This window comes from Helobdella robusta, assembly GCF_000326865.2.
Source record: "Helobdella robusta unplaced genomic scaffold HELROscaffold_12, whole genome shotgun sequence".
NCBI classification, from domain to species: Eukaryota; Metazoa; Annelida; class Clitellata; order Rhynchobdellida; family Glossiphoniidae; genus Helobdella; species Helobdella robusta.
The window spans coordinates 1,069,377-1,094,458 of NW_008703664.1; the positions used below are offsets into that span (position 1 = coordinate 1,069,377).

The 25,082-nt window shown below is 32.7% G+C and overlaps 3 protein-coding genes across 3 annotated transcripts in view; 2 read left to right on the forward strand and 1 right to left on the reverse strand.

The window, feature by feature from the left end:
* The first annotated feature begins 706 nt into the window (after window positions 1–706).
* Window positions 707–10,634, forward strand: HELRODRAFT_185306 (hypothetical protein). The gene is made up of 17 exons (XM_009013500.1): window positions 707–1,193; window positions 1,276–1,521; window positions 1,695–1,898; window positions 2,158–2,367; window positions 2,530–2,655; window positions 3,223–3,339; window positions 3,643–3,765; window positions 4,093–4,263; window positions 4,416–4,532; window positions 4,774–4,899; window positions 5,371–5,493; window positions 5,690–5,861; window positions 5,999–6,156; window positions 9,064–9,187; window positions 9,422–9,540; window positions 9,685–10,248; window positions 10,293–10,634. The coding sequence occupies exons 1-16, from the start codon at window positions 1,160–1,162 to the stop codon at window positions 9,801–9,803; spliced, it is 2,289 nt and encodes a 762-aa protein (XP_009011748.1). The 5' UTR covers window positions 707–1,159; the 3' UTR covers window positions 9,804–10,248; window positions 10,293–10,634.
* Window positions 10,635–14,625: 3,991 nt separating this feature from the next.
* Window positions 14,626–17,571, reverse strand: HELRODRAFT_167761 (hypothetical protein; the record flags this gene model as incomplete). Its single annotated transcript, XM_009013501.1, has 2 exons — window positions 14,626–14,792; window positions 17,373–17,571. The coding sequence occupies 2 exons, from the start codon at window positions 17,569–17,571 to the stop codon at window positions 14,626–14,628; spliced, it is 366 nt and encodes a 121-aa protein (XP_009011749.1).
* A 2,128-nt stretch (window positions 17,572–19,699) lies between these two features.
* The window catches only part of HELRODRAFT_109357 (hypothetical protein), a gene marked incomplete at its 5' end in the record, with an annotated part of 5,808 nt that continues 425 nt past the window's right edge, over window positions 19,700–25,082 (forward strand). Inside the window, 4 exons of the mRNA XM_009013502.1 lie at window positions 19,700–20,032; window positions 21,280–21,549; window positions 21,667–21,954; window positions 24,273–24,391. Of these exons, the coding sequence (XP_009011750.1) occupies window positions 19,700–20,032; window positions 21,280–21,549; window positions 21,667–21,954; window positions 24,273–24,391 (1,010 nt within the window). The remainder of the gene's footprint in view (window positions 20,033–21,279; window positions 21,550–21,666; window positions 21,955–24,272; window positions 24,392–25,082) is intronic.

Genomic DNA, 25,082 nt, shown 5'->3' on the forward strand with positions numbered 1-25,082 from the left:
TATTAACATGTATCAAGCACATTTGTCAACTCATAACCGTATTTTTCATGACCTTACAAAAAATGTATCTTAAACTTTTAAAAACCTGCCGGATTTAATTTACATTTGTTTTAAATTATTTGGTTTTGATAACCTGAGCTATTGAATTATTTAAGAAAAAGTAACATTGGTGAGGAAGGAGTATGGGTGTTCAGTGTCGGGAAGTCGAGTGATGGCCAACCAAAAATTGAAGCTCCCACCGAGAGTGATGACGGTAACGATTTATTTTTTAACAGCCTTAAAAAATTACAAAACGTTAAACAAAAATATAGGTCATTACCATGGTCATCCGGAACATTATCCAGAGCAGACAGAATATTATCCACAAAATCCCGATCAACCTGATCACTATCCAGAACAACCTGATCATTATCCGGAACGTCCAGATCACTATCCAGAGCATCCTGAACAACCAGACCATTACCCAGGGCAACCGGACCACTACCCCGAGCAACCAGACCACTATCCTGAACATCCGGACCACTATCCCAGACATCCAGAACACTATCCTGAACATCCAGACCACTATCCCGAACGACCTGACCACTATCCCGAACGACCTGACCTTTATCCCGAACGACCTGACCACTATCCCGAACGACCTGACCTTTATCCTGAACGACCTGACCACTATCCCGAACGACATGACCTTTATCCTGAACATCCAGATCACTATCCTGAACATCCAGACCACTATCCAAGGCAACCTGATTACTATCCTGAGCATCCAGACCACTATCCAGGACGATCGGAACATTATCCCGAACAACCAGATCCTCATCCCGAAAAGCCTGACCCTTATCCAGGGCCACCTGCCTATTATCCCGAGCATCCAGATCACTATCCTGAGCAACCAGGACAACCAGATCATTATCCAGAACAACCAGGATATTATCCAGAACACCCTGATGAATCCGGTAATTATCCTTATCTTCCCTACCCTGGTCAACCCGATCAACCAGGTCATTCTGAATCGCATATCGACTACCAACCTTCTGCACATCCAACGTGTTCATCACAAGGTTTGAACGTTTGTAGAGATGGCACTACTTGCGTAGATTATAGTCAAGGATACTGTTGCGTCTGTCAGACCTTCTACATTGGGAATGGAATTGATTGCATGGCAATATCAGAACTGAACAGCAGACAATCAAGTAATTATTTCTTCTTACTAAAGAATGTTTTTTTGTTCAAAAAACAAACTAAATAGTTAAATAAAGATATTTATATTAATAGCTCATCCATTAAAGATTACTATAATGGGCAGTCTTCAGGGGACTTTGAATGGTCAAAATTTGAGAAAAAATAAAGCTTATAGCGTCAACCACATTAATACTGGAAGAAACGTTATAAACATTAATTCAGTCAATAAACAAACCAAAAACCTTTTTCCAATGTTATTTTCTTTGACATCAATAACTGGTTTCTTATTTGGCCTACCTACGAAAGACAGTCTTGATGTAATAGGTTTCAACCTCTTAGGTTTGTTCTTTATGGTTTTATATTTCTTCTGAATATGTTACTTTTAAATTTATTTAATTTATAATTTGATAATGTTTTGTTTACTAATTATCAAAATTTAGTAAAATATTGTTTGTTCACTGTTACTGAATGACTTAGTTTTACCAATATTTAAATTTCATTTCACGATATAGGCGCTCAATTTGAAGTAACAACCAACGTTCAATTTTCTGAATCCAGACATTTTTTGACAATCAAGCAAAAATTCACTGGTATTAAAGAAAAGGAAAAAAATATTGCCTGCGAAATAGAAGTAAACGGAGAAGTGCCTGACATGAACTTCGGTAGCAATGCTTTTGTTAAGCCAACAGAAATTGAATATAAAAGTGTGGGCCTTGGTTAGTAAATGTTTGCGCTTTTAATGAAAAATATCATAAAAAAATTAATATATTAAATTTCAAGTTAAAAACATTATAAATATAAAATTAAGAAAAACTAATATTTGATGTCGTGCAATATTTGTAAAACGTGTGTAGAAATAGGAGTATTAAGATTATATCTTGATTTTGAAACAATTCATTTTGTAAAAATGTCCAGCTGTACTTTTTTTGTTGTGTAAATCAAAATTTATTTTACAATATTATCTGAAAAATGTAGGAAAGCTGAAATCCCGGTACACCCAAAGTCTGACAGCCGGCCCAAACACCATTATGGCTACCGTCGACGAAGAAATTGAATTCATGGAATGCGAGTATCATCAGTTTGATGCAAGGTTCTCTGAGTTCAAAGTTGCTTTATCAAAAATATCAATTCTACCAACTGCACAAGCATTGAGATTCACTTTGAACAGCCAAATTTTTACAAAAGGTAAGATTTTAAAATTATTTAGTATCTTTTTCAATTTTGTTTAAATAAAATATATTATTTGAGTTAATCTGTATTTTTAATATACTTATTAGCTGTTAAGTAAACTCTTAGGTAGCGTCCATTATTTCATTGATAACAATTGAAATTAAAAATCATGGAAAGCACCTCGCGAAGATCCCTGCAAATCAGCTTTGTGCCACCCGCTGTCCACATGCCAACCTGATGACGCAGGAAGCTACAGATGTCTTTGTCGCCCTGGTTATCAAGGCAATGGATGGAACTGCGAGGGTTAATAAAAGTGTTTTCAACATATTCATTTGTGTATCTGGGAAATTTTACGCACCAGTCTGTCCTAAACTGACTAAGTAAAAAATTACTGGTTTTGACTTTGAAGCATAAAAGCCAGGCGGAACATTCTACTTTGTTTAAATAAATAAAATTATATTAGTAAACGCATAAATGAACTAATTGTAATTGCGTTAGCCTTAGTTTCAATTATTTCCGGTCGACAAAATTACACAAAATAAGCAAATTGTTATCGGAAAGCCTCCAGGCCTAAGTCGAAAAGCTACTACATAAATACAGTTTTGAGCTTATTAGAGAACTTGGAAATATTGATATGAGAAAATTAAGAGTGGCTAACAATTAGATTTTTCTGCGTTTTTTGCCAAACTTGAATAAACCCCGGATATCAGTCTTTCATTGTAATTAATAACTAACTTTTAACGCAATGTAGGCTTTCTTGTTATTCAAAATTTTGGACCAGTTTCATTAATTTTTGTAAAAAAAAATTACGGTTTTGAAAACATGTCACGTGTGTTCATTACTTATAGAAATATATTTTCTATTTTGCAGATGTCGACGAATGTTACGAGAGGACACATGATTGCCACGCAGACGCACACTGCATAAACAGGGAGGGATCTTATGAATGTTCATGCGCCGACGGATTCCACGGCGATGGCAGAAGTTGTAAGTGGAGATTTAAAGATAATGAATTGGAGCATCTTAACAAGCGTACATATGTAAATTTAACACAATAAACTTTTCCATAAATCAAAAAATAATAAAACTCTTGGGGCAAAGAATTTGTATGTGATCCAGCTACTTATTTTAAGCAATATGGTAATTGGAATAAAAACATTTTTGAGCTTTGGTAAACTCAAGTTATTAGAATGATAAAATACTTTTTATTCCATTTTATTTTATCAATCCGAAAAACTTTTAAGAATGAATTTGCAATACTTGGTACGTGAAAGACTATTCATTCGCTAGGTGAAGCAGTGCAACAACGAGTGGAGACATGCAGGGAGCTTCGTAACTGTCACGAGTTTGGTGAATGTCTGTACGATCATCATTACAACAGGTACCAGTGCGTCTGCAAGCCGGGATTTAGAGGTTGTTCTTATTATTTATAATGTCCATATGTTTTTAGTTCATGTTATAAAATATAAAACAACACCAGTATCTACTTTATTTATCTGACTCAAAAAGTTCATCATACGGCTTGGAAACATATTTTTTAAAAGATGATATGTGTTTAACAACCAGAGTGTCGAAATCGGAATTGGAGTCGAAATTCTTTGAGAACCTGGAGTCTGGATCGGAGTCGTATATTTTTCATGCGACTCAGACACACTGCTAACAACGCCCGAACGCAATACATTGATACATATTAATTAACACAGTTAATGCTGGAGACCGTTGAATAAAATTTATTACCAGGTGATGGGTACCACTGCGATTATGAGAGCCACCATCACGATTACGACTGCTCAGCCAATCCAGGTGTCTGCCATCACGAGGCCAGATGCAATTTTGATCACAACATGCGCAGATATACCTGCCAGTGTCTGCCCGATTTTGACGGGGACGGCAGAGCATGTGTTAAAAAAAGTTTGTAATTATATAACTAGTAAATATTAAAAAGATTTTCCAATTTTGAAAAATGTCACTTGGAATAGATTTTCAGTTTCACTGTATGCATCTAAGTTAAGTTAGAAATGAATAGATCAGATCGATTTAACTAAAATAACGAACGAACGTAGATTGCAACAGCCACCCTGAGATATGTTCCGTAGATGCTCACTGCGTCAGGCAGGGATATGATTTCGTTTGTGTCTGCAATCCGGGGTTTCATGGCGATGGAATGCATTCATGCACATGTAAGTCTTTCTTGCACGTTCGCAAAAAAGCGTAAACTCATTCGGTTGTAACTTTTATCAGTTTCTCAGCAAAATTGTTAGGTTAATGTTATTCACCAATGTTATAGAGGTTTTTTTTAATATAAAATTGAAAAAAAATATTTCAATGATTCTGTTGTGTGTAATTAAATTTAATTTAATACAAATTAGTTGGACTTATTTTTCAAACTAACTAAGAACTGTTAACCATCAATGAAATTAGACATCGGTGGGGTGGAAACAAGCGGCGGTGATGAGAAGTTAGTCTACGCGCAAGGCATGTTCTTGGGAGAAATATCATCAAAACCTTACCACAAAGAATCTGGGAAGTACATTTCATACACGCCAGGTGTCAAACGTTACTCAAAACTATATTATCTTTTTAACATAAAATTGAATAAGTTATACAGTTTGAAAATTAATTGTGTTGTACTGTCTTCAAACGCAATAATTACGTTTTTAAAATGAATATTTAAATTTCTCTACAGCCATTCAACCAAAAAACAAAATTAAAATTCTCCATATCACCAATACCTCAATCAACCAAGCAATCAACCAACTGACCAACCAACCAATCAACTGACCAACCAATCAACCAACTGACCAACCAACCAATCAACTGACCGACCAACCAATCAACTGACCAACCAACCAATCAACTGACCGACCGACCAACCAACTAATTAATCAACGGGGACCGATTTAATTAAAAATATATTCTTTTTCGGTTTCTTTCTATTCAGTCTTCTTTTTTGGGGTGTGCAAATAAATTATTTTACTTTACTTACTCAATTACTTACAATCGACAAATAATGAACAGGCCAGCTTGCAGTGGCAGTGGACACTAACTGCGCCAACCACGACATCTACTGGACAGACGCCTCCCACCGATGCATCAAATCTTCAAGGGCAGATGGATCCAACGTGAAGACTGTTGTCGATCGTGAGCAATCAAATCTTTTCATTCAAATTTATTCAAATTCTTCAATACTTATTAGGTTCTTATTCTGCTGTTAATTATCAAAGGTTTATTTGACCAGTGTTTACAAAAAGATTAAACTTCATTAAATAAGAAAATAATTCAAAAAGAATACAGTGGTGATATGAAATTATGCGTGTCATTTGCCAATATTCTTCAGACCTCAGCTCTCCCGAAGGAATCGCCATCGACTGGATCTCCGGCAACATCTACTGGACAGACTCCGGCACCGATATGATCCAGGTCTCCAAGTTGGATGGGTCGAACGTCAAAACTCTCTTCTCGCAGAACATCACCAACCCGCGTGCCATTGCTGTCGATCCAATGAGAGGGTTCTTTGCTATTTCAATTTAACAACAACAATCATTTATAACACAATCAATGTAGAAATAAGTTTTTACAAACTAACGTACAAACAAACCCACACTCACAAACACACGCACACATAATATATATGAATATATTACAGTTTGCTTTTTTGGTCGGACTGGTCAAGAACGTTTCCAAGAATTGAGAGATCGAACTTGGACGGGACGGAGAGGAAGATGGTAGTGACGGACAACTTGGGCCTCCCGAATGGGTTGGCGTTGGATCTCGATTCTCAATTTGTGTGCTGGTCTGACGCAGGTCTGTCGGCTCTTTGTGCATCATTGTTCAATTTTGCTCTGGCTGTTTAAATCCATGAGTTAATTTCATTACTAATGCATAAAATCTAAAACCATGTTGATTGGCTCAATTGCAGGAAGCTCACAAGCATGTGAAAACAAATTTCAATGCAGCACGCATACGCAGCAACCCTGTTACATTTTTATATAATTATTTCATTCATCGTTGCAACATTTACAATGCGGTTGATGGTCGCGGTACATAAAGGAAAATAAGATTACGAAGTTCAGCAGATCGGGGATGAGAAAGGGTTGATGAGTCAGTCCATCCTGTTCAGAGGCATTCTTTCTCTCCCATGTTTAATTGGTTAACCGTGCAAAGTTCAAAAAAGTTTGAAGAAAATTGTCTTCGTCAAACAGTTTTATGTACGTGATTGAAATAATTATTAACAGTTATTAAATATAAGGACCGAATTAAATTTTTGACCTCAGAACGTTTGAATTAAATTTGAAGCAAGTTATTAAAATGATTCCCAATATTTTAGATGTGAAGGGAAGCACATCTAAATCATGATGTTAATGCATAATACATGTGAATATGTATTATGCATTAACAGTATGCAAAATTTACAGACATGCAACCGAATAAATACTCAGGTGATTTTGAAATAATTAAAGCATTCTCGTTATTAACTTCACAGAAATAGTTGAACGAACATACTATTGTAATGAATTGTTTACAGACTTTAATTTATTCAAGAGTTTTCACTCGTTAATACAGCAAACGTTTGCTAAAAATTTGTTCTTCAGTAACCACAAACGTTCTTTAAACAAAATAATATTTTGTTAGCAGCAGGAACATAGTAGAATGAGTCATTTAGGAATGACTACGTGCCTCCAATCATCGTCGTCACCTCACATGTTCCATCAATTTTATGCACGTCGTTTGAAATTGTGGGCGCAAGAAAATTAATAATGAGCAATGGCCAAATAATGCAATTTGGACGCTCACTTCTGAAGAATACCAACTTTTATTACGAAGAACTAACAAAACGAAAATTTTTCTGAAATCCTATACCTTCAGTTCAAGTATTTTAAATAAATATTAATGACAAATAACGTGCCGCAAACAGACAGATGAGCCTAAGCATCTATTACTTTTATAGAAATTACATAACTAAAAGAAATTTATAGAAATTACATAACTAAAAGTTTCCCTAGAAAATAATTATTTTTCCCTCCAAAAATAAAAAATACTGGCATCATATTCAGGAACGAAAACATCATTTCGTTCAACTTTTTCTTTTCGTTTTTGTCCTCATGCCCCTGAATGTCACTCGACATGAACTGCTGCCGCCAATGAATTAATACATTTTTTTTCTTTCAAACTGATCATCGCAATTTGTTACATTAGATTATTTTGTCTGTTATTATTATATATGACATTTTTATTAGTTTTCAACATTCCAGTTTTATTTGGTTTGAAAACGTTTTAAGCATAAATATCAAATTTGATTCGTTAACGTTCATTTGGGTATTTTTAAAAACGATCCACTGTCAAACAATTTTTTTATTTAAAGTTTAGCGTGTATAAAAAACTAACCCACCATCTATGTAGCACAATTATTTGATAAATAATGAGATAGCCAATGGCACGAGATCTTGTAATGAAAACAATTTCAAAGGTGGAACTTGGTAATATTTATTTGTTTGAACTCCGTCTTCTTCGACTCCTGGTGCACTTTTTGCGCACTAAAATTTTATTTATTCTCTTTATTAACTATTTTTATACTTTTAATTAAATTTTTGTCAAGTTTGTTTGGTGTTTTGAAAAAAAAACTTTTTAATTGAAATTGCATCAGTTTATGTAAATCTTTAGTTTGGTTTATCGTTTGCATGTAAGTTTGCATTCATTCTGATGTTTTCATTGTTAATTTTCCAATTCAATTGTTTGTTATAATTAATTATAAAGATTTTAATTATTCATTTACAAGTCATCAATCAATCAATTAGTTTATAAAGCGCTATTTCCGTAATGTTCAACAGCGCTCCTTAATTTTGCAACAGATTGGTCTTGAGATCCGCTCTGAACTTCGTAAGTGATGAAGTAGTCAAAGAAGTAGGTAGAGAGTTCCAGAGGAAATGGCCAGAAAAAGCAAATGCAGATTTAGCAAAAGAGTGTTTAACACGAGTTAAGATGAAGTAAGAACAAGAAGACGATCGTAAACCGGGGCGTTTAGCTTCAATTAATATATCTAATAAGTACTTAGGAAATAATTTAGATTTATACATAAATGTGCAAATTTTAAAAATTAGTCTATATTAGGAAGACCATAGTAGAACGAGTTGCAATAATTAATTCTATATAAAACTAAAAAAAGTAGCAAGAAGGAGAAAAGTAGGATCGTCAAGAAAAGTTTTTTTATTCTACGTAGATAAAAATAAGAACTTCTAGCAGACTGAGATGAAAGAGACATACTAGAATCAAAGATAAAGCTTGGACTACGAAACTTGTGAGAAACATCAAGAGTTTTAGAATCAGGTAAGATAATAGGAGGGATAGTAACAGAGCGTTTAGATTTATTAAGACAAATTAATTCGAATTTAAAACGATTAAGTTTAAGTTTAAGCCATCTAAAATAAAAACATTTTGAATATTATTGCAATAAAAACTTTCACGTATTTAATTTTTCTTGATTTATTTGGATAACAAGATTAATAATATATTATAAAAGCAACCAAACAAGTTGAAAACAAGTTTTGGACCAGCCATTCTGTGGGACAATCGATTAGACACACAATCGATTGAACTCACACACGGCACATAATAATCAATAAAACACCCACACCACACACGCACACTCACACCACACACACACACCACACACACACACCACACACACCACACACACACTCAAATCGATTACAGGTAAGAAAAAGATTGAGTGTACAACGTATGAAGGTAGGAATAGGAGAGTGGTGCACCAGGATGCTGGCTACGCGTTCGGTCTCGCCTACCACAGCAACATGTTCTACTGGACCGACTGGGAACGGTTGGCCATTGGCAAACCGCTTTCATTTAAACATCCAAATAATTATTTTCTTTAACTTTAATGTTTTTTTTCACAATGTTTATCCACTTAATATTTTGATTTAATGTAAGAATGAGCATTTTTTAATTTTTTAACTTTTTAAATAGCATTATTGAGCATTTTTTAATAATGTAATAACTTTTTAAAGAAAACTGAAATAATCGATTATTTTTTGCTACACGGTGCCTCGGCCAGTGCGAACGTGGTGAAGACGGCGAGCAAGCACTCGTCACTGAAGGAAGACATCGGCATTCCGCAGGGCTCCAGTGGCAAGTTGTACGGCGTTACTGTGGCCAAGTCATCGTGTCCACATGGTCTCTACACTTCATGTTTTTTATTCTCATTTATAATTTCTTGTCAGAATTTAATTTAAATTTTATTTGTAAACATATAATCAATTGTTCATTTACTATAATTTTGTAACACTTATTAGTATATGTTGTTTCATTTGTCCGAAGGCACCAATCCATGCTCCTACAAGGATGGGGGCTGTCGCTACTTGTGCTTCGCTTCACTCACTGGCGGACGAACATGCGCTTGTCCCGACAACATCAGTGAAGAGGATTGCCACAACTAAACCTACTGATTGATTGATTGATTGATTGATTGATCGGTTGATTGATCAATCAATCGATTGATTGTTAATTTTATTAATTGATTGTTTTATTAGTTAATTGAGTGTTTGGTTAATTGATTGGTTGGCTGATGGTTTGATTGTCTAATTGATTTTGGTAAATTAATTAAGTTTCGGGATTGAGATAATAGAACATGTTAATTATTTTATAGTTGATTAGCATTTTTGGTCGGTTTGATGCGAAAAATTGCCCAAGATAGATTGAAACGTATTTAATTCGCCGTGTTATCTTTTGTTACCATCGAAAATGTTTATTTGAATAAAGTGTTCTTATGTTAAAAAAATTGCAAGTTTACAATTTAATTCTGTTTCATTGTTTTTTTTTATACATTTCTGTTGACGATATTCAACAAAATGCATTCAGTTTCATTTTTATGTTTTTGCGTATGTGTATGCATGCATGCGTGTGTATGTGCGTGCGTGTGCGCGAGCGTGTGTGTGTGTGTTTACGTTTCAAAATGACCTGACATTTTGTTCATTTACAAACGTGAACGAGACGAACAAACTTGACTTCATATACATTTTGATATGAAACTTAGTTTTTTCTCATGTCAGCGTTCACCTATTATTTTGAAAACTCATTTTCGATAGTTGATTAATTAATAACGTGACGGAAATAACCTGTTAGCAATTGAATTGTTATGGATAGACAAACAAATAAGCGAAAATATTATTGCATTAGAAAAAAAAACTATTAAGCAATGTCGACATTTTGTTGTTTTGTCAAACTTTATTTTAAAAATAATAAAAAGAAAAAGTTATTGAGAGGTGTGCGAGACGTATGGAGCATGTATTTTAGAGTGTGGAGCATATTGGCAAGATTGATTTGACGTGCATTAAGTCTTCATTCGTATCGATGAACTAACATGCCTTTCCTCTCAGGGAGCAACGAAACGACCAACCAACCAATCAATCATTCAACCAACAAATCAAATGACCAACCAATCAATCAACTGAACAACCAATCAATCAACTAAACAACCATTCAACCAGCCAGTCAAACAACCAACCAACCAAAAAAACAAGCAGACACCACCAAGCTCACACACACCTGCAAGTATAAACAAATAGTGAGCCAGTTTGGGTACTGATGTGCATAAAACTGTTAAATAATAATTGTTAAATAGAAATAAATTTTACGAACTCCTAATGTACATATTCATAGAGCACACCCAAGATTCAAATATTTTAAGATGTGTCGAAGAACTTTAGTGTGAATTATTTTACTGAATATTTTTATAAATTTATATTTATTTGTTACAAGATTAGCAAGCATAAAAATAAAAATCAATAATAGAAAATTACTTTTAATTAATTTTAGTTATTCCATCGAATAAATACGAACGGCAGTCAAAAGAAACATTTTCATAAATGCCAAAAACATAAATTAACAGAAATTTAGAAAAAATAATATCTGGTTATATAATCTAAATACTTTTATTTATAACGTGATTTCAATCTAAATTAATTTACCACAAATTTCATTCGCACTGTTTTTCTACTCCCTACTCTTATTTTCTTTCCTATTTCTAACTTCATTTAAATAATAATTTCATTTTCTGTCTTGCATCACAATTGCCAAGTGAAGCATCAAATTTTAAAAAGTGTGGCCAGTATGTTTGCATATCGATATTTCTGTGTATGTTCAAGCACCACGGCAAACATCGGAGAGGTGTAGCAATGTTTTAATGTTGAACATGTGGGATCACATTTACTGTTGATCAATGTTTTTAGTTGTGTGTCTGCACCTATCCGCAGCATTTTGCTATTTGTTTTTTTCAAAAATAATTGAAATAATATTTAAGAACTGAAAAACATTATTATTAAATCTCTTGTTGAATCAAATAAATCACTTTGAATGAAAACATTTTATTTATTAGCACCAACAAGATGGAAGGCCTCAACATTAATATATCTCAATAGACCCACCATTAGTTTTATTTTTAGGCGCCATTTTGGAATTACTACATATTAGCTCTGACTTTTGCAAATCATCAATAATGAAAAAAGTTTGACACTGCAGGAAAGCTGCGTTGCCTTGAGACGTGAGACAGCTGCGTGTTAGGTCAATAGACTCGGCAGACTGTCAACAAATGTCTTCGTTGATGTGTTTGCGTAAGGCTCTCTTCGAGTATTCAAACATATTATGCCTATTTATTAATTTTGCTGTGTTTATACTTATGTGTGTTTGTTGATTTTTCAGCTCGTTTTTTTCTGGCAAGATTTTTAATCTTTAATCTTGGGCTTACATGTGCTGTGTAAGTTTATTTCCCTTTTTGGTTTTTTTTTGTGGAGATTTAATTTTGGTTTTGGTTAAATGAATCAGATAAGTGTGTAGAAAAATAATTGTTGATGCAAGTGTCTGATTTGTCAAAATATATTTTCATACGGGTTTGTTGTGTCTCAGGCCTACTGTCTGGCTTACACGCCAGTTGGGTCGGTCTTCATGCGAAGTTGGTTTGTGGTTGCGGGGTTTTGAATTGCAGTGAGAAGGTATTCAGTCCACTGATAATCCAGTTGAATCAAAAGAGTTGTTTTTATGGGTGCCATGTTCTGCCTACTTATAAAGAAAATTAAAAACTGACACATGAGATGTTTGTTGTTTGTCCTTTCTGAGCTATCATTGCTTTGATGAATTATACAACGTGATTGGCAATGCAATGTATTCTGCTTTCAATTCAAGCGATGAACTATTTAATGTTCACCAATTTTAAGCAATAAATCATTCCATTTCATGCTTTTTTTAAAACTTTCTATTAAAAATATCCTACCACACTTATCATCATAATAAACTTTCAGATGCAAGTTAGAATTAGTTTGGTGTTTTTGAATAAGTTTCAACCAAAACACAGTAGATGACATTGAATATCGGCTGGGTATCGGTGTAAGTCTCAAACAACGACTCATATTGAAAAAATTAAATTTTATTTTTAATTTTGTATGATTTATTTTATCAAAACTTCTTTGGTCAAAACCTATCATCGATCAGCTTGAAAAAGGACGGATGTGAATGATTGACCGTCCATCTGAATGTTTCGTCAAACCGCATCGTGTCACAAGTTGTAAGTCGAATTTATGCCTTTCATTTCGTTCAATGTTTTTTGGTGCTTATAAAAAGTAGTTTTGATAATAAAATCATATTCGAAAAATATATAGAAAGGAACTTCTTCTGAATCTTCAAGGTGTCATTTTTAAAAAGACAATATTTACGATCAGATGACAATTTTTTCAAATAATAGATAAAAAAATTCTTCTATTTAAATCTAGTTCACAAAAGCTCTTTAAACAAAAATTTTTTTCCATAATTTAAAACTATTAAACAACCTAAATCATGGCGTTATGTTGCTCCTGTAATAATTCGTGGAAACGAGAAGCAGTGTTTGAAAAAGGCCTTAAAATAACAATTAACAAGTCCATCATTCACTTCAAGTGCCTACTTCTGTATGATGCATGGTGCATCATGCATATCTGCATATGAATGATGCATTATGAATGCATGCATCTGTATAATGCACAAAGCATGCATGCATTATTCATGCATCGTTCATGAATTAGCTTCAAATGCACTATTGGGTATTCTTAGGATTAGTCTTCTATTACTTCTTAATCACGCTATTACGTTATTATTGACTTGTAATTATTATAAATCGGCTTTCATTGTTATTATTATTGTTATTATTATTTATCATTGTTGTTGTTGTTATATATCATTATCATAATTATCATCACCAGCACCATCATCATTGTCGTCATCATCACCCTCCTCCTCATCATCATCCCATGTTACATGTTATCATCATGCTCACCTGCACATACACATGCTGGCTCGGTCTTATTTATCAGCATTTAATGCCCATGTAATTGCAGGAAGGCTCTCTATTAGTGTAAATTGCATACTTCAGAGTACGACACACGCAAAACAACACTCTCATTACATATACAATTCTATGCAGTGCAACTAAATGCAAGTGATTTTCTGGATTGGTTGGAGTTGTGCGATGCACGTGCGTGTGCGTGTCTACGTAAGTTCAATACACACAATAGATTTTTGTATAGTCTGAAATATTACTGTTTCCGTGTGTGTGTGTGTGTGTGTGTGTGTGTGTGTGTGTGTGTGTGTGTGTGTGTGTGTGTGTGTTGGTGTGTGTGTGTGTGTGTGTGTGTGTGTGTGTGTTGGTGTTAATTTCAATGAGTGTAATAGAAACACAATTGTGAAAACAAGAATTGATCGAACAGTGAGGTAACGAATGGCCATAGGTTTTGAAAATTTTGAAAATCGTTTTTTTTAAACTTTTTTCAGTTTTTGATACAAAAAGGAAAAAACCCAGACAATGAAGTTTAATTTTAAATTTGTATGTGATGCATAAATTCAGTAAACAATAACGAGCGAATGATTGGTTCAGAAAAATTTGTATTTTAAATTCTAAAACAAATTGAAACTGAAACCTTAGAAATGGATAAGATTGATGAAAGTAATAAAACAAGATCGTCGAATTTTTAAAAATAAAAAAATATTTTATTTCAACTTTAGTAAATCATGACATTTGCAAACTATGAAAAAACAAAATTTGATTAATTGCATAAAATTGGTGGAAGCTGTTGATGAGTTTCAAACTTTTAATTCCTTTCATTAATGAAATATTTTACTCAACGGCTTGAATAATAACTCAGAAGAACAATAAATCATTTAATTGTTTAAAATTTTCAGTAGAAGACATAAATCATGAATTGAATAAAACAAAATTTAGAGAAATCCGCAAAACTTTTAAATTCTTCTGTCACACTGTTCGTCGCTAGGAGCAATCTTTTCAATTAAATCGCCCGTTTGAAACATGCGTGGAAGAAATGCATGCAAGTCATTAGGCCTTTTCAATATGAGATTCGTAGGTTGAGTTGATGTTGTTGCTGTGAATGTGGTTTTTGCTGTTGCGGCTGTTGTTGATGTGTTGGGATTGTTGTTGTTGATGTGTTGGGATTGTTGTTGTTGCTGCTGTTGTTGAATGTTATTGCTGTTGTGGTTGTTGTTGAATGTATTTTTGTTTTGTTGGTCCTAAAGTTATTGATGACGTTTAGTATTTTTCTAGCGTTAATATCTGTCGCATCTGTCAATTACGGCGATATTGATGATGTTTTCCTTGTCCAATCTTTCGTTATTAATAATGATGACAACTATGTTGGCAGTCATATTATACAAATATGTTGGTAATTAGGTACAATTAATTTTTGTTGCTAATGATGAATTTGTAAGAATAAACAATAGTGTCTTATTAAAGTTATCACTGCTTTCATTTTGTTTCGATGGTTGATTGGTTGGTTGATCATTTGTGGCTGTTGTTCGCTCAAAGCATAAGTGTTTTTCTTTGTTTCTCTATGATGTTGTTGGCTGCTCTTCAAAAAACGACATATTGATTGCATAATTATTACTTCAGGTTCACAAAAATTTTGATTATTTGTTTCTATTTTCGCGCTGATATTTCTGAACTACAAATGTCTTTATGTTAATAGTGCGACAGTTTTCAATATCTTATACAAAATTTATGCCAAACAATGTTAAAAATGCATTAACATCATTCAAAAAGAAAAGACGGCAATAACGAAAGTGATGATGAAGATGATTATGACGACGACGATGCTGATGGCTGGATGGCTTTTAATTTGAATATTTATATCTAATAATCTATCTCATTTGGGTGCTGACGCAAGCGATATATGATTCGACGGATTTCATTGCATGTTTTTGTAATATCGCTGCTTCTATTAAATGTGTCAATTAGTTTTATTGTAATAAGATTGCTGATGTATGTTTGGTTGCTTTTTTTTGAAGAAAATAATTTTTTTCTTTCATTTTGATTGTCTCCTCTACGAGCTATTAACAAATGTACAATATATTTCAAAACTAATTATTTCACTTTCAATGGAATAGATTATTTTAAAATTTCATATAGAATTATAATTGAAATATTTTATATATTATTATATTACAAATATATGCATTTAAATATAAAGATATATTGTAAATATTTATGTATTATTGAAATACAGTGGTACTCTATACTAACGACTTTTAATATGTCATAGAAATCAAGTATTAAAAGGGAGGGGTTTTAATTGGGAAGAAATCATATTTACAACCAAATAAAAAAAGGTACACAGTTTTTGAACGTATTGAATCTGTAATATTTTTAGTGATGAGCTAATTAATGACAATTTTTGTTAATCTTATTCCATCCGATTACCACAAATATATTAAAATGTATGAAATTGTAATGGTGAACTATTTTAAGAACAAATAGTGCAAAATAATAACCGAAATCTATATTTTTTCTTCGTCGTTTGTGGGTTTTTTTTAGCGCGCAGGTTGCGTTTGACGGGCTCATGTACATATGTTGGTTGTCTTTGCCTTTCCTGTGGCATTCCTTTGTTTTTAGCATTGTTGTCGTCCTTGTTGTAATGTGTTGCTGCTGTTGCACTTCTACTACTATAATGCTAACAAATTGAAAAAATTATATATTATATTTACATTATTGTTACTTTTTATAATTTTTTTAATTTTTCAAATCGAAAAAATAAAATTAGCATCTAGCAAAAAAACTAAAACTGCTACTGTTTGTTTGTATTTTGATCATTTTTAGAAACAAACTGATTGAATGGGCAGCATCAATAAAAACACACTTTGAAACTTTCCTCTAACTATTGTGTTGTATGAGAGACAGATTTCATGAAAAATTTTGTTACCTCATCTCGTATTTTTAAGAGTTTTAAATTATTAAAATAGAATTAAAATTAAATGATTATTATATAATGCAATTTGTTGCAATACACAAAATCTACTAAATCAATTTCTAACAAAGTCAATTTTGTCTTAGAGAGAAATAAATTTTATGCCAGCGTATGTTAAATTGAAAAAAGTTGGCAATGGAAATCAATTATTCTTGAATTGATCAGATAATATTAAAATAATAATTTATCATAATCCACCGAAGCACGTACGTTTGTACAATTTCAAAAAGTTCCTCGCAAAATACTTCAACAATTTCAATGAAAGCATGGTTGCTACAGGATCTATATCTAAACAAATTTTGTTATAAAAATCTTTGACTACAAAGTCACAAATAAAAGTCTAGAACAAGATGAAATTTAAAAAAAGGCAAAACAGAGCAATAAGAACTTCTCTTCACGAAACATGAACTTCCTTTTTGTGAAACATCACGCTGAAAACCAACATATAGAGAAGCTTATAAATTGGATTTGCTTGAGACGGGAGAGCGCAAACAATTTTTTGAAAGTAAAAATATAACAAAAATTCCAAAAATGACACCCTTGGAAAAAAATTTCATATTTAGATGTTATTTTCTTGAGAAAAATTTACTAGATTAATTTTTAAATTTCAAAAACGGCGTTTTATTTCAACCCAATTTTATTTATCAATTGTAATGTCAGCCCGCTTCATAAATAAATTGTGTAAACAAAAACAAAAACTATCTAATTATTGTTATTAGCCAAAAAATCTACTTGAAAGTTTAGAAAATTTTTCATGTAGGAGTACTTGGTAATGAGCTGCTCTCTTCAATGGACGTTCCGGGCACCTGTTCAGCTGGTTCCTACCTATCAACTCCACTGCTATGCACGTGTAGATGTACGTTAAACAGACCAACACGCAATTATCGATCATCATCGTCGTTTTCGTCCTCTTCCACTTCCTCTTCGTCATCATCATCGCCACAATTCATCATCATTTTCATCATCATCATTATAGTCATTCAATCGATGACGACTTTTTGAAAGGTACAATGATGCTGGACATAGAAAACACGTTTCGTGCAAATATTTACGTGTGGCAGTGTACTCGCTTGCATTCACGGAGAATATTAATTTAAAGAAACCATATCCGTATATATTTGTTGTTAGCGTTTGAAGCCTACAAAGTTGTTACATGTTTGCATATGTTTTTCAGAACAAAAAAAAACTAGCTCTCGCAGATTTATACACACCTCACGCAATGCACGCTTTATGTTTTTTTATTTATTTTTATGTTAGTTATTTTATTTCAATTTAAAAATTTCTGGTGAAAAAACTTGAAATTTGACGCCAGGAATTCATGATTGACTCGTTCAGTTAATATCATCATTTAGCATCTTTTTGATTAAGTTTTTTTAATGCAACAATTTCGATGTACGTATTTTTATTGGTTTAATAAATTTTTGTTTTGCCTTTAGAAATCATTTTTTTTACAGAACTAATTATCATTCCATTCCGTTATATTTATAACTTCTGCTCGTGGCAGCTCTCAACTTTGAAAATGATAAAATTCATTTCAATTTGAGGCTTTACATCACATTCGGAAAATCAATAATTGCATGACATGCTTATATATTTAAAAGTGCCACTGAACTGTTTGATATCAATGTGTGAAATGTTTTTTTTTTAATTTCTTTGCTGTATTTAATTGATGTTGATTTACACGAATTCAAAAAAAAGCTTCTGTTATTATTTCATAAAAAGATTGACAATTAACTAATATTAATAAAAAAAATTTTCCAATTCTCAGAAAAATTTAAATTTAATTGTGCAGAATTAAAAATGTAAACAACTTAAGACTGATAAAAACGATTTAAGCAAACAAATATGTGAACACTTATCTGTATAGATAAATATAGTTATATATGTATGTAAATATACACACACACGCGCGCGCGCACAAACGCACGCACACACACACACACACATACACACATACACACACACACACGCACACACACACACGCATATATATATATATATATATATATTATATACATATAATATATCCCTATTTTTACATGTATACATATATAGGCAGCAAACGAGGAGAGGAAAATAGATTGAGAGAACGTGATAGGTATGGTATATAAGACAATGAAGCCAGTGCGAATGAGATGAATTTGATGTTTGCAAGTGCTCCTATGTTGAGAAATATATTTAGTGCTTCAAGTATTCACCCTGCATCTCATTCAAGTTCAGTTCGCGTTTGTTTTAATGTCTTTGTTCAGTATACATAGAGGAAGATTGTGAGAGATTCTGAGGATTTTATTTTTTTTTCTTTAGAATTTTTACTGATTAAAGCTGAAGATATTAATTTTGATTATTTTAATAATATATCAGCGCTATATCATCTACTCAAACATTGAATCAAGCATCAAAGCTGATTAAAGCTGAAGATATTAATTTTGATTATTTTAATAATATCATTTTAATTTCAATACGTTATAAATAAGAATAATTCCAGAATGAAAAAATCATTAAGTTTATAGAAATAATTTCGATATTAATTTTTAAATCATCTGCAAAGACATAATTGTACAACAAAAAATAATATGACGGACATAAAGCCAGAAAATATTTGCACCAGTGAACAATCGCCATTTAACAGCACGAACAATGAGTTTTCCACGTGCCCGAACAAGCAATCCAACATTTCTCCACTCGACGTAATAAGCAATCAATCAGCTGATCTGATGAACGTTGAATCAAACATTCAGTCAAAGAAAAAAGAAGCCAGTCATTCAATCAATCAGACAACAATTGATGTAAATGAAATTATAACAAATCAATCAAATGAAATATCAATAGACAAATCAAGCGCTATATCATCTACTCAAACATTGAATCAAGCATCAAAAAGTTCAACCAATAATTTGTCAGTCAGTTGTACTAAAACCAAAAATGCAAAACCTATAAATGATCACTCAACTTACAAATCTTCCAACCCAACTAATAACCAATCACAAACTGAACCCTCTAATCAACCAATCACTTTATTACCAGCCAACCAATCAGACGACAACTCACTGACATTTCACATGACTTCCAACCAATCATCTTCTGCATCACTGCAACTAGATATTTCTCAGACCCCATCTGAGAGTCACTTACTCGAGGAACGACTGCGACTGAACGTCAGCGGTCAGTACTTCGACGTCCGACTTGCGGTCCTCGAAAAACACCCGGACACCTTGCTGGGCAACAAACTGGCACGCAGCAAATATTACGACCCTTTGAGGAAAGAATTCTTTTTTGACCGACACAGACCTACGTTTGAGGTCATATTCTCATATTATCTCCACGGCAAGAAACTGCACAGACCCAATCTCATACCTGAGGATGTATTTCTAGATGAACTGTTCTTCTTCCAGGTCAGACATTCAACGCAATTTCATTTAAAACAATTATATACCTAACTCTAACGAAAAATTTTTTAAAAAATAGTTTGATATTATAAATTTTTTCACTCAAAGCGTTGGAAATTAGTTGAAAAGTGATAGGGAATTCTAAAATTGAATTTAGTTCAGTATTATTTTATATATTTGATGTAGAATAAAAATTTTCATTGAAGTGGCAGACAGTAATGGTGACGTAAAAATTTCAATTTTTGCAATTTGAAACAACAACAAATTCAAAAATTTTCATCGCGATGACCCTAAATAAAAACTCTAATTGAATTTATTCGTTACGTGTTTGCACCGGCCATGATCGTCTGTCGGAATTGTGGATGTTCTTCATAAATTCAGTTTACGTTTCTCAAACTGCTGATGCTGATGTCGTGACAAACTTTTAGTTCGCTATATCAATGTTATATTTATTTTTGCTGCATTTTTTGTCGTTGTTACTGCTTTAGTTAGTGTATTTATTGTTGTTGTATTGTTGTTGTTGTTAGTATAATTATTTGTACAGCATATAAAGCTAACAATTTTAACCAAGTTTCAATTTGACTCTTAAATTTATGATGTTATGAATAATTATTACCTTTCAGCGTAGCAGCTATAATTTGAGTGGGGATGAAGATATGAAGAGTAATGTGGCTAGAAGAGGAAACATAAGATGATGTTGCAGAATGATAATAACTTTTCTATATTTATTCACTCCCGTTCACGTTGGTGATAATGTTGAGAATTTTTTTAGCAAGTTATATTCACATATCCAAAAGTTAAAAATAACTTGAGTATTAACTGTTACAAATTTATATATTTTATTTATATTTTATTTATTTATTTTCTTCACATAACTGACCGAAGGATCTAGCAGACCACTAACTTGTTCATACAGAAATTTTTACATATCATTATTTATAAAATTTCACAAATGTTATAAATTTGCTGGGGTTGTTGATCGCATGAATTTATATGAAAATCTCAGTGCACTGCACATATCTAAAATTGCGTTATTTAAAAACTTGTGCCAATTTGCAATGAAATTACTCTGAAAATTGTATTTTAAAATGTCGATAATTAACATCACGTAAATTACGAGACCGGCGCGTTTTAAATTTTAAAATGTTACAAATCTTTTTTTATAATTTCGTTTAAATTTTTTTTAAAAATTGAATAAAAGTACTTAATTGATTCCGATATTTGAATTTAGTTATTGTTTTATTCACGCACAGATTGAGAAACACGTGATAAACGATTACAAGCGCCAAGAAGGTCACAGCGAGGAAGAAGAAGAACTTCCTCAGCAAGAGGAAGGTCTTAAAAAATGTTTCTGGGATCTCTTCGAACACCCGAAATCCTCAAAACCTGCCCTCATAGTCGCCTTAACGTCAGTCACCATGACCATCATTGCCATTGTCCTTCTCTGCGTTGAAACTCTGCCGCAGTACAAAAAATTCTCTTGTCTTGCTTCGGTTCGTTTGTTTTCACTCAATTTCTTGGATGTGTGATTTGTCTTGTTGATGTCGTTTCTTGTTGGTGTTGTTTGTTGTCAATGTTGTTTATTGTTGTTTTTTTCTGTTAATGTAATTTTTCCTTACAAACGTAATCAACCTTCACAGATCTCAAAAAATCCTTTCTTCATAATAGAAAGTGTTTGCAACGTGTGGTTCACCATCGAAGTCGTCGTCAGATTGGCCTCCTGCCCATCAAAGATAAACTTCATCAAAGATTTCAAAAACATTGTGGACATCTTGTCTATCGTCCCTTACTACGTCACAGTCTTTACGCTGACTCTCACAAAGAAAGATTGTCTCTTCAGTCAGAACAGCAGTGATGCACTCGCCTTCTTGAGAGTCATCAGACTCGTTCGCATCTTCAAACTCACCAAACATTCTATTGGACTCCAGGTTTATTGCAGATGTTTGCTGTGTAGTGGTTGTTTGATTTTTGTTGCTACGTTGTATGATTGTCGTTTGTTGTGTGGCTGTTGTTTGCTGTGTGGTTACTGTTGTTTGTTGTAACTTTTAACATTTTTCTGCTGTTCAACAATTATGGCTTGTTTGTTTTGCTATGTAGTTTTTGAAATGTTTTTCGAACATTTTTTTAGTGACAAATTTTTGGTTTCGCAGAAACAAATAAAAAAAAATAAGCATTGTGTTATTGCAGTCAATTTGTACAGTACATGCTAAATATCATGATGTAATAGACACAATTGCCAGTCGAGGGCTGTTGTTCCCGTGCTGATTGAATGAAACGATTCACTTGCAGAAATATAAAATTTAAAAATTGTGCAGTTTAGTAAATTATAAAATTTATTTTGCAATATTTACATTAAAAAAAACAACTGTTTGCAATAAAAAAATTGTGTTTATTGAAACTCTCAAAAATCTCAACGTAAAGTCTTCAAAAACGTTGACATTTTTTGATAAGTTGAAAACTCCACTAGCCTAAACTAACTTTGTTGCCATTAGCGACGCATGCAAGCTGTCCCCGTTTGAAATAATCATTCAAAGTTTGTTCGTTAAATAAGATTGGAGCAAGAAAATTATCTTTAAACTAAATAAACTGTTGTCTGTTGCACGGCTAATCACAAGAAGAACAAGCTCAACATCATCTCGTTAGGCACTCGTCAATCGCTGCAGAGCGGGAGTGTCCGTAGATGGAGTCGCTTCTAATTATTTCACTTAGTGCTTTCATTTAAATGCTTCTTGCAAATTAACGCTAATGTGATGACTGGCACTGGTTGAATGTCATTTGGTGTATGCGTGGGGTGGGCGGATCTGTAAGTTCGTGTGTATTTTGATGTGCGACTGTGCGTATCAAAACTATTTACATGTACGTGAGTATTAAAAATGTATTTTTCATTATATACAAATACAAACATCCGCAAAGAGACAAACTACATAATTAAATTCACTCATAGAATTGTATGAATGTTAAAAATAGGAAATTTTATGTCCGTGCAAATATACATATATACATATAGACACAAAAATACATGCGCACAAACATACATACAAACATGCATGCAGACATACAAACAAACAAATAAACACACACACAAACATACATACATACAGCTTTGTTATGCAATAGAGGCGACCAATCATTGAATGCAGCATCCCGTATAATGGACATGTTTTCAATGAAAACAACTTAACGATCACGTGATCACTTACCGTTATTATTATAACTCATTGTCAACTGATGATTTTATGAGTTTAGAGACAAAAAATAGAAACGCGTTGATGTCAAAAACTTTTTAACGTTTGATTGTGTTATTAAAATACGTCAGGAGTACAGCAATCAGCATTTCATTATTTTGTTGAATGTTTTTAAAAAAAGTTTCTTTGAAAACAAAATTTTTAGTCAATAAATTTTATCAACAAACGATAACAATGTCAAAATATAAATAAAATCACTTTAAAGACTTTACAACTGAAGCTTTCCCCATTTTAAGAGTGATAGCAAGCCGATGTTGACAAGATTATTTTAAAAGTTCCAGCAACTAATCTCATTGTAAGAACTCTGATATTGAGGTTTGCGTTACAAGCTTTCAAAATATGCTTAAGTTTGGCGCTTCGATAATCAACTGACCATCAACGCATCAAGTTACCTGCGTAGGACTTTTTTCATTTGAGAGTGCTTCAAACTTTCTATGATCAAAACATTCTCAAAATATTTCTTACAAAAAATGAACGTGCTTTGTTTGAAAATTTCTTTCAAAATGATGAAGTGTAGAGAGAAATGAGGCAAGTAAGTACTTCTAACTGGTGACATGAGGTATGCTGGCAATTTAATTGAACGAATAACGAATAAATTTAAAGTTATAACAAAGTTATAAAGTTATAACTTAAAGCTATAACACTCAATTAAAATAAACACACTTTTTTGAAAATTTAATAATAATATGACGGCATTGCGAACATAAAAATATTAACTCAACAAAGGCCAATTTAAATGTAGCTAAATATAAATGTAGCCAAACATAAACGTAGCCAAATATAAATTTAGCTAAATATAAATGTAGCCAAATATGAATGTAGCTAAATATAAATGTAGCCAAATGATGACGACGAAGTGATGCCTAAAAGGATGACAACGATGTTCGTTACTGATGATTCAGTGATGAGAATAGTCATGACAAAATCAATAATTATGATAATAATTATAATTACAATCATAACTTCATAGTTATATATTGAAAGTTTCATCATCTACCAAGGTCCTTGTGCTAACATTCAAGGCGAGCATCGAAGGTTTGGGAATGTTCTTCGCCACACTCATCGTCTGCATGCTGCTCTACTCAAGTGCCCTCTACTACGCCGAAGCTAACTACAAAGGTTGATGATGATGGTGGTGGTGGTGATGATGATGACGTTTATGATGATGGCGATGATGATGATGATAGTGATGGTGATGATGGCTAGGATTATGTTGATGACTGTGAAGATGAGGATGGTTATGGCGATGATGACGATGACGATGATGATGATGATGAGGAAGGATGAGGATGATTACGATCGTCTGCATGTTGCTCTACTCAAGTACCCTTTACTACGCCGAAACTAACTACAAAGGTTGATGATGATGGTGATGATGAAGATATGGGTTATGATGATAGTTATTGTGATGATAGTAGTTATGATTATGATGATGTTGATGGCGGTATTAAAGATCATGATAATGATGATAACGATCGCTTGTGATAAATAAATGGAGTTTGTTTTTGTTTAATTTAATTTAACGTTGCTAAAAAACCAAAAAAAAATTTAGTTTAACGTGATAAATTTATTATAAGTTTAGCGAACTTTTCAACTGTTTTATCAGTGAATTTACAAGCCTTTAACTTAGTTGAGCGTTCATTGAAGACTGTTAGTAATGAATAAAAATGTTGAGAAAGAAACACAAACAAAATTTTTTCTCTTTACGTGATGCTTGTTAAAGCCTTTGAAACCTCTTCTAATGAATTTTTCCAATTGCTTCTTATTTGTTTCTGTTGAGAACATTTTTTCATCAGTCAGCAACTAATCTA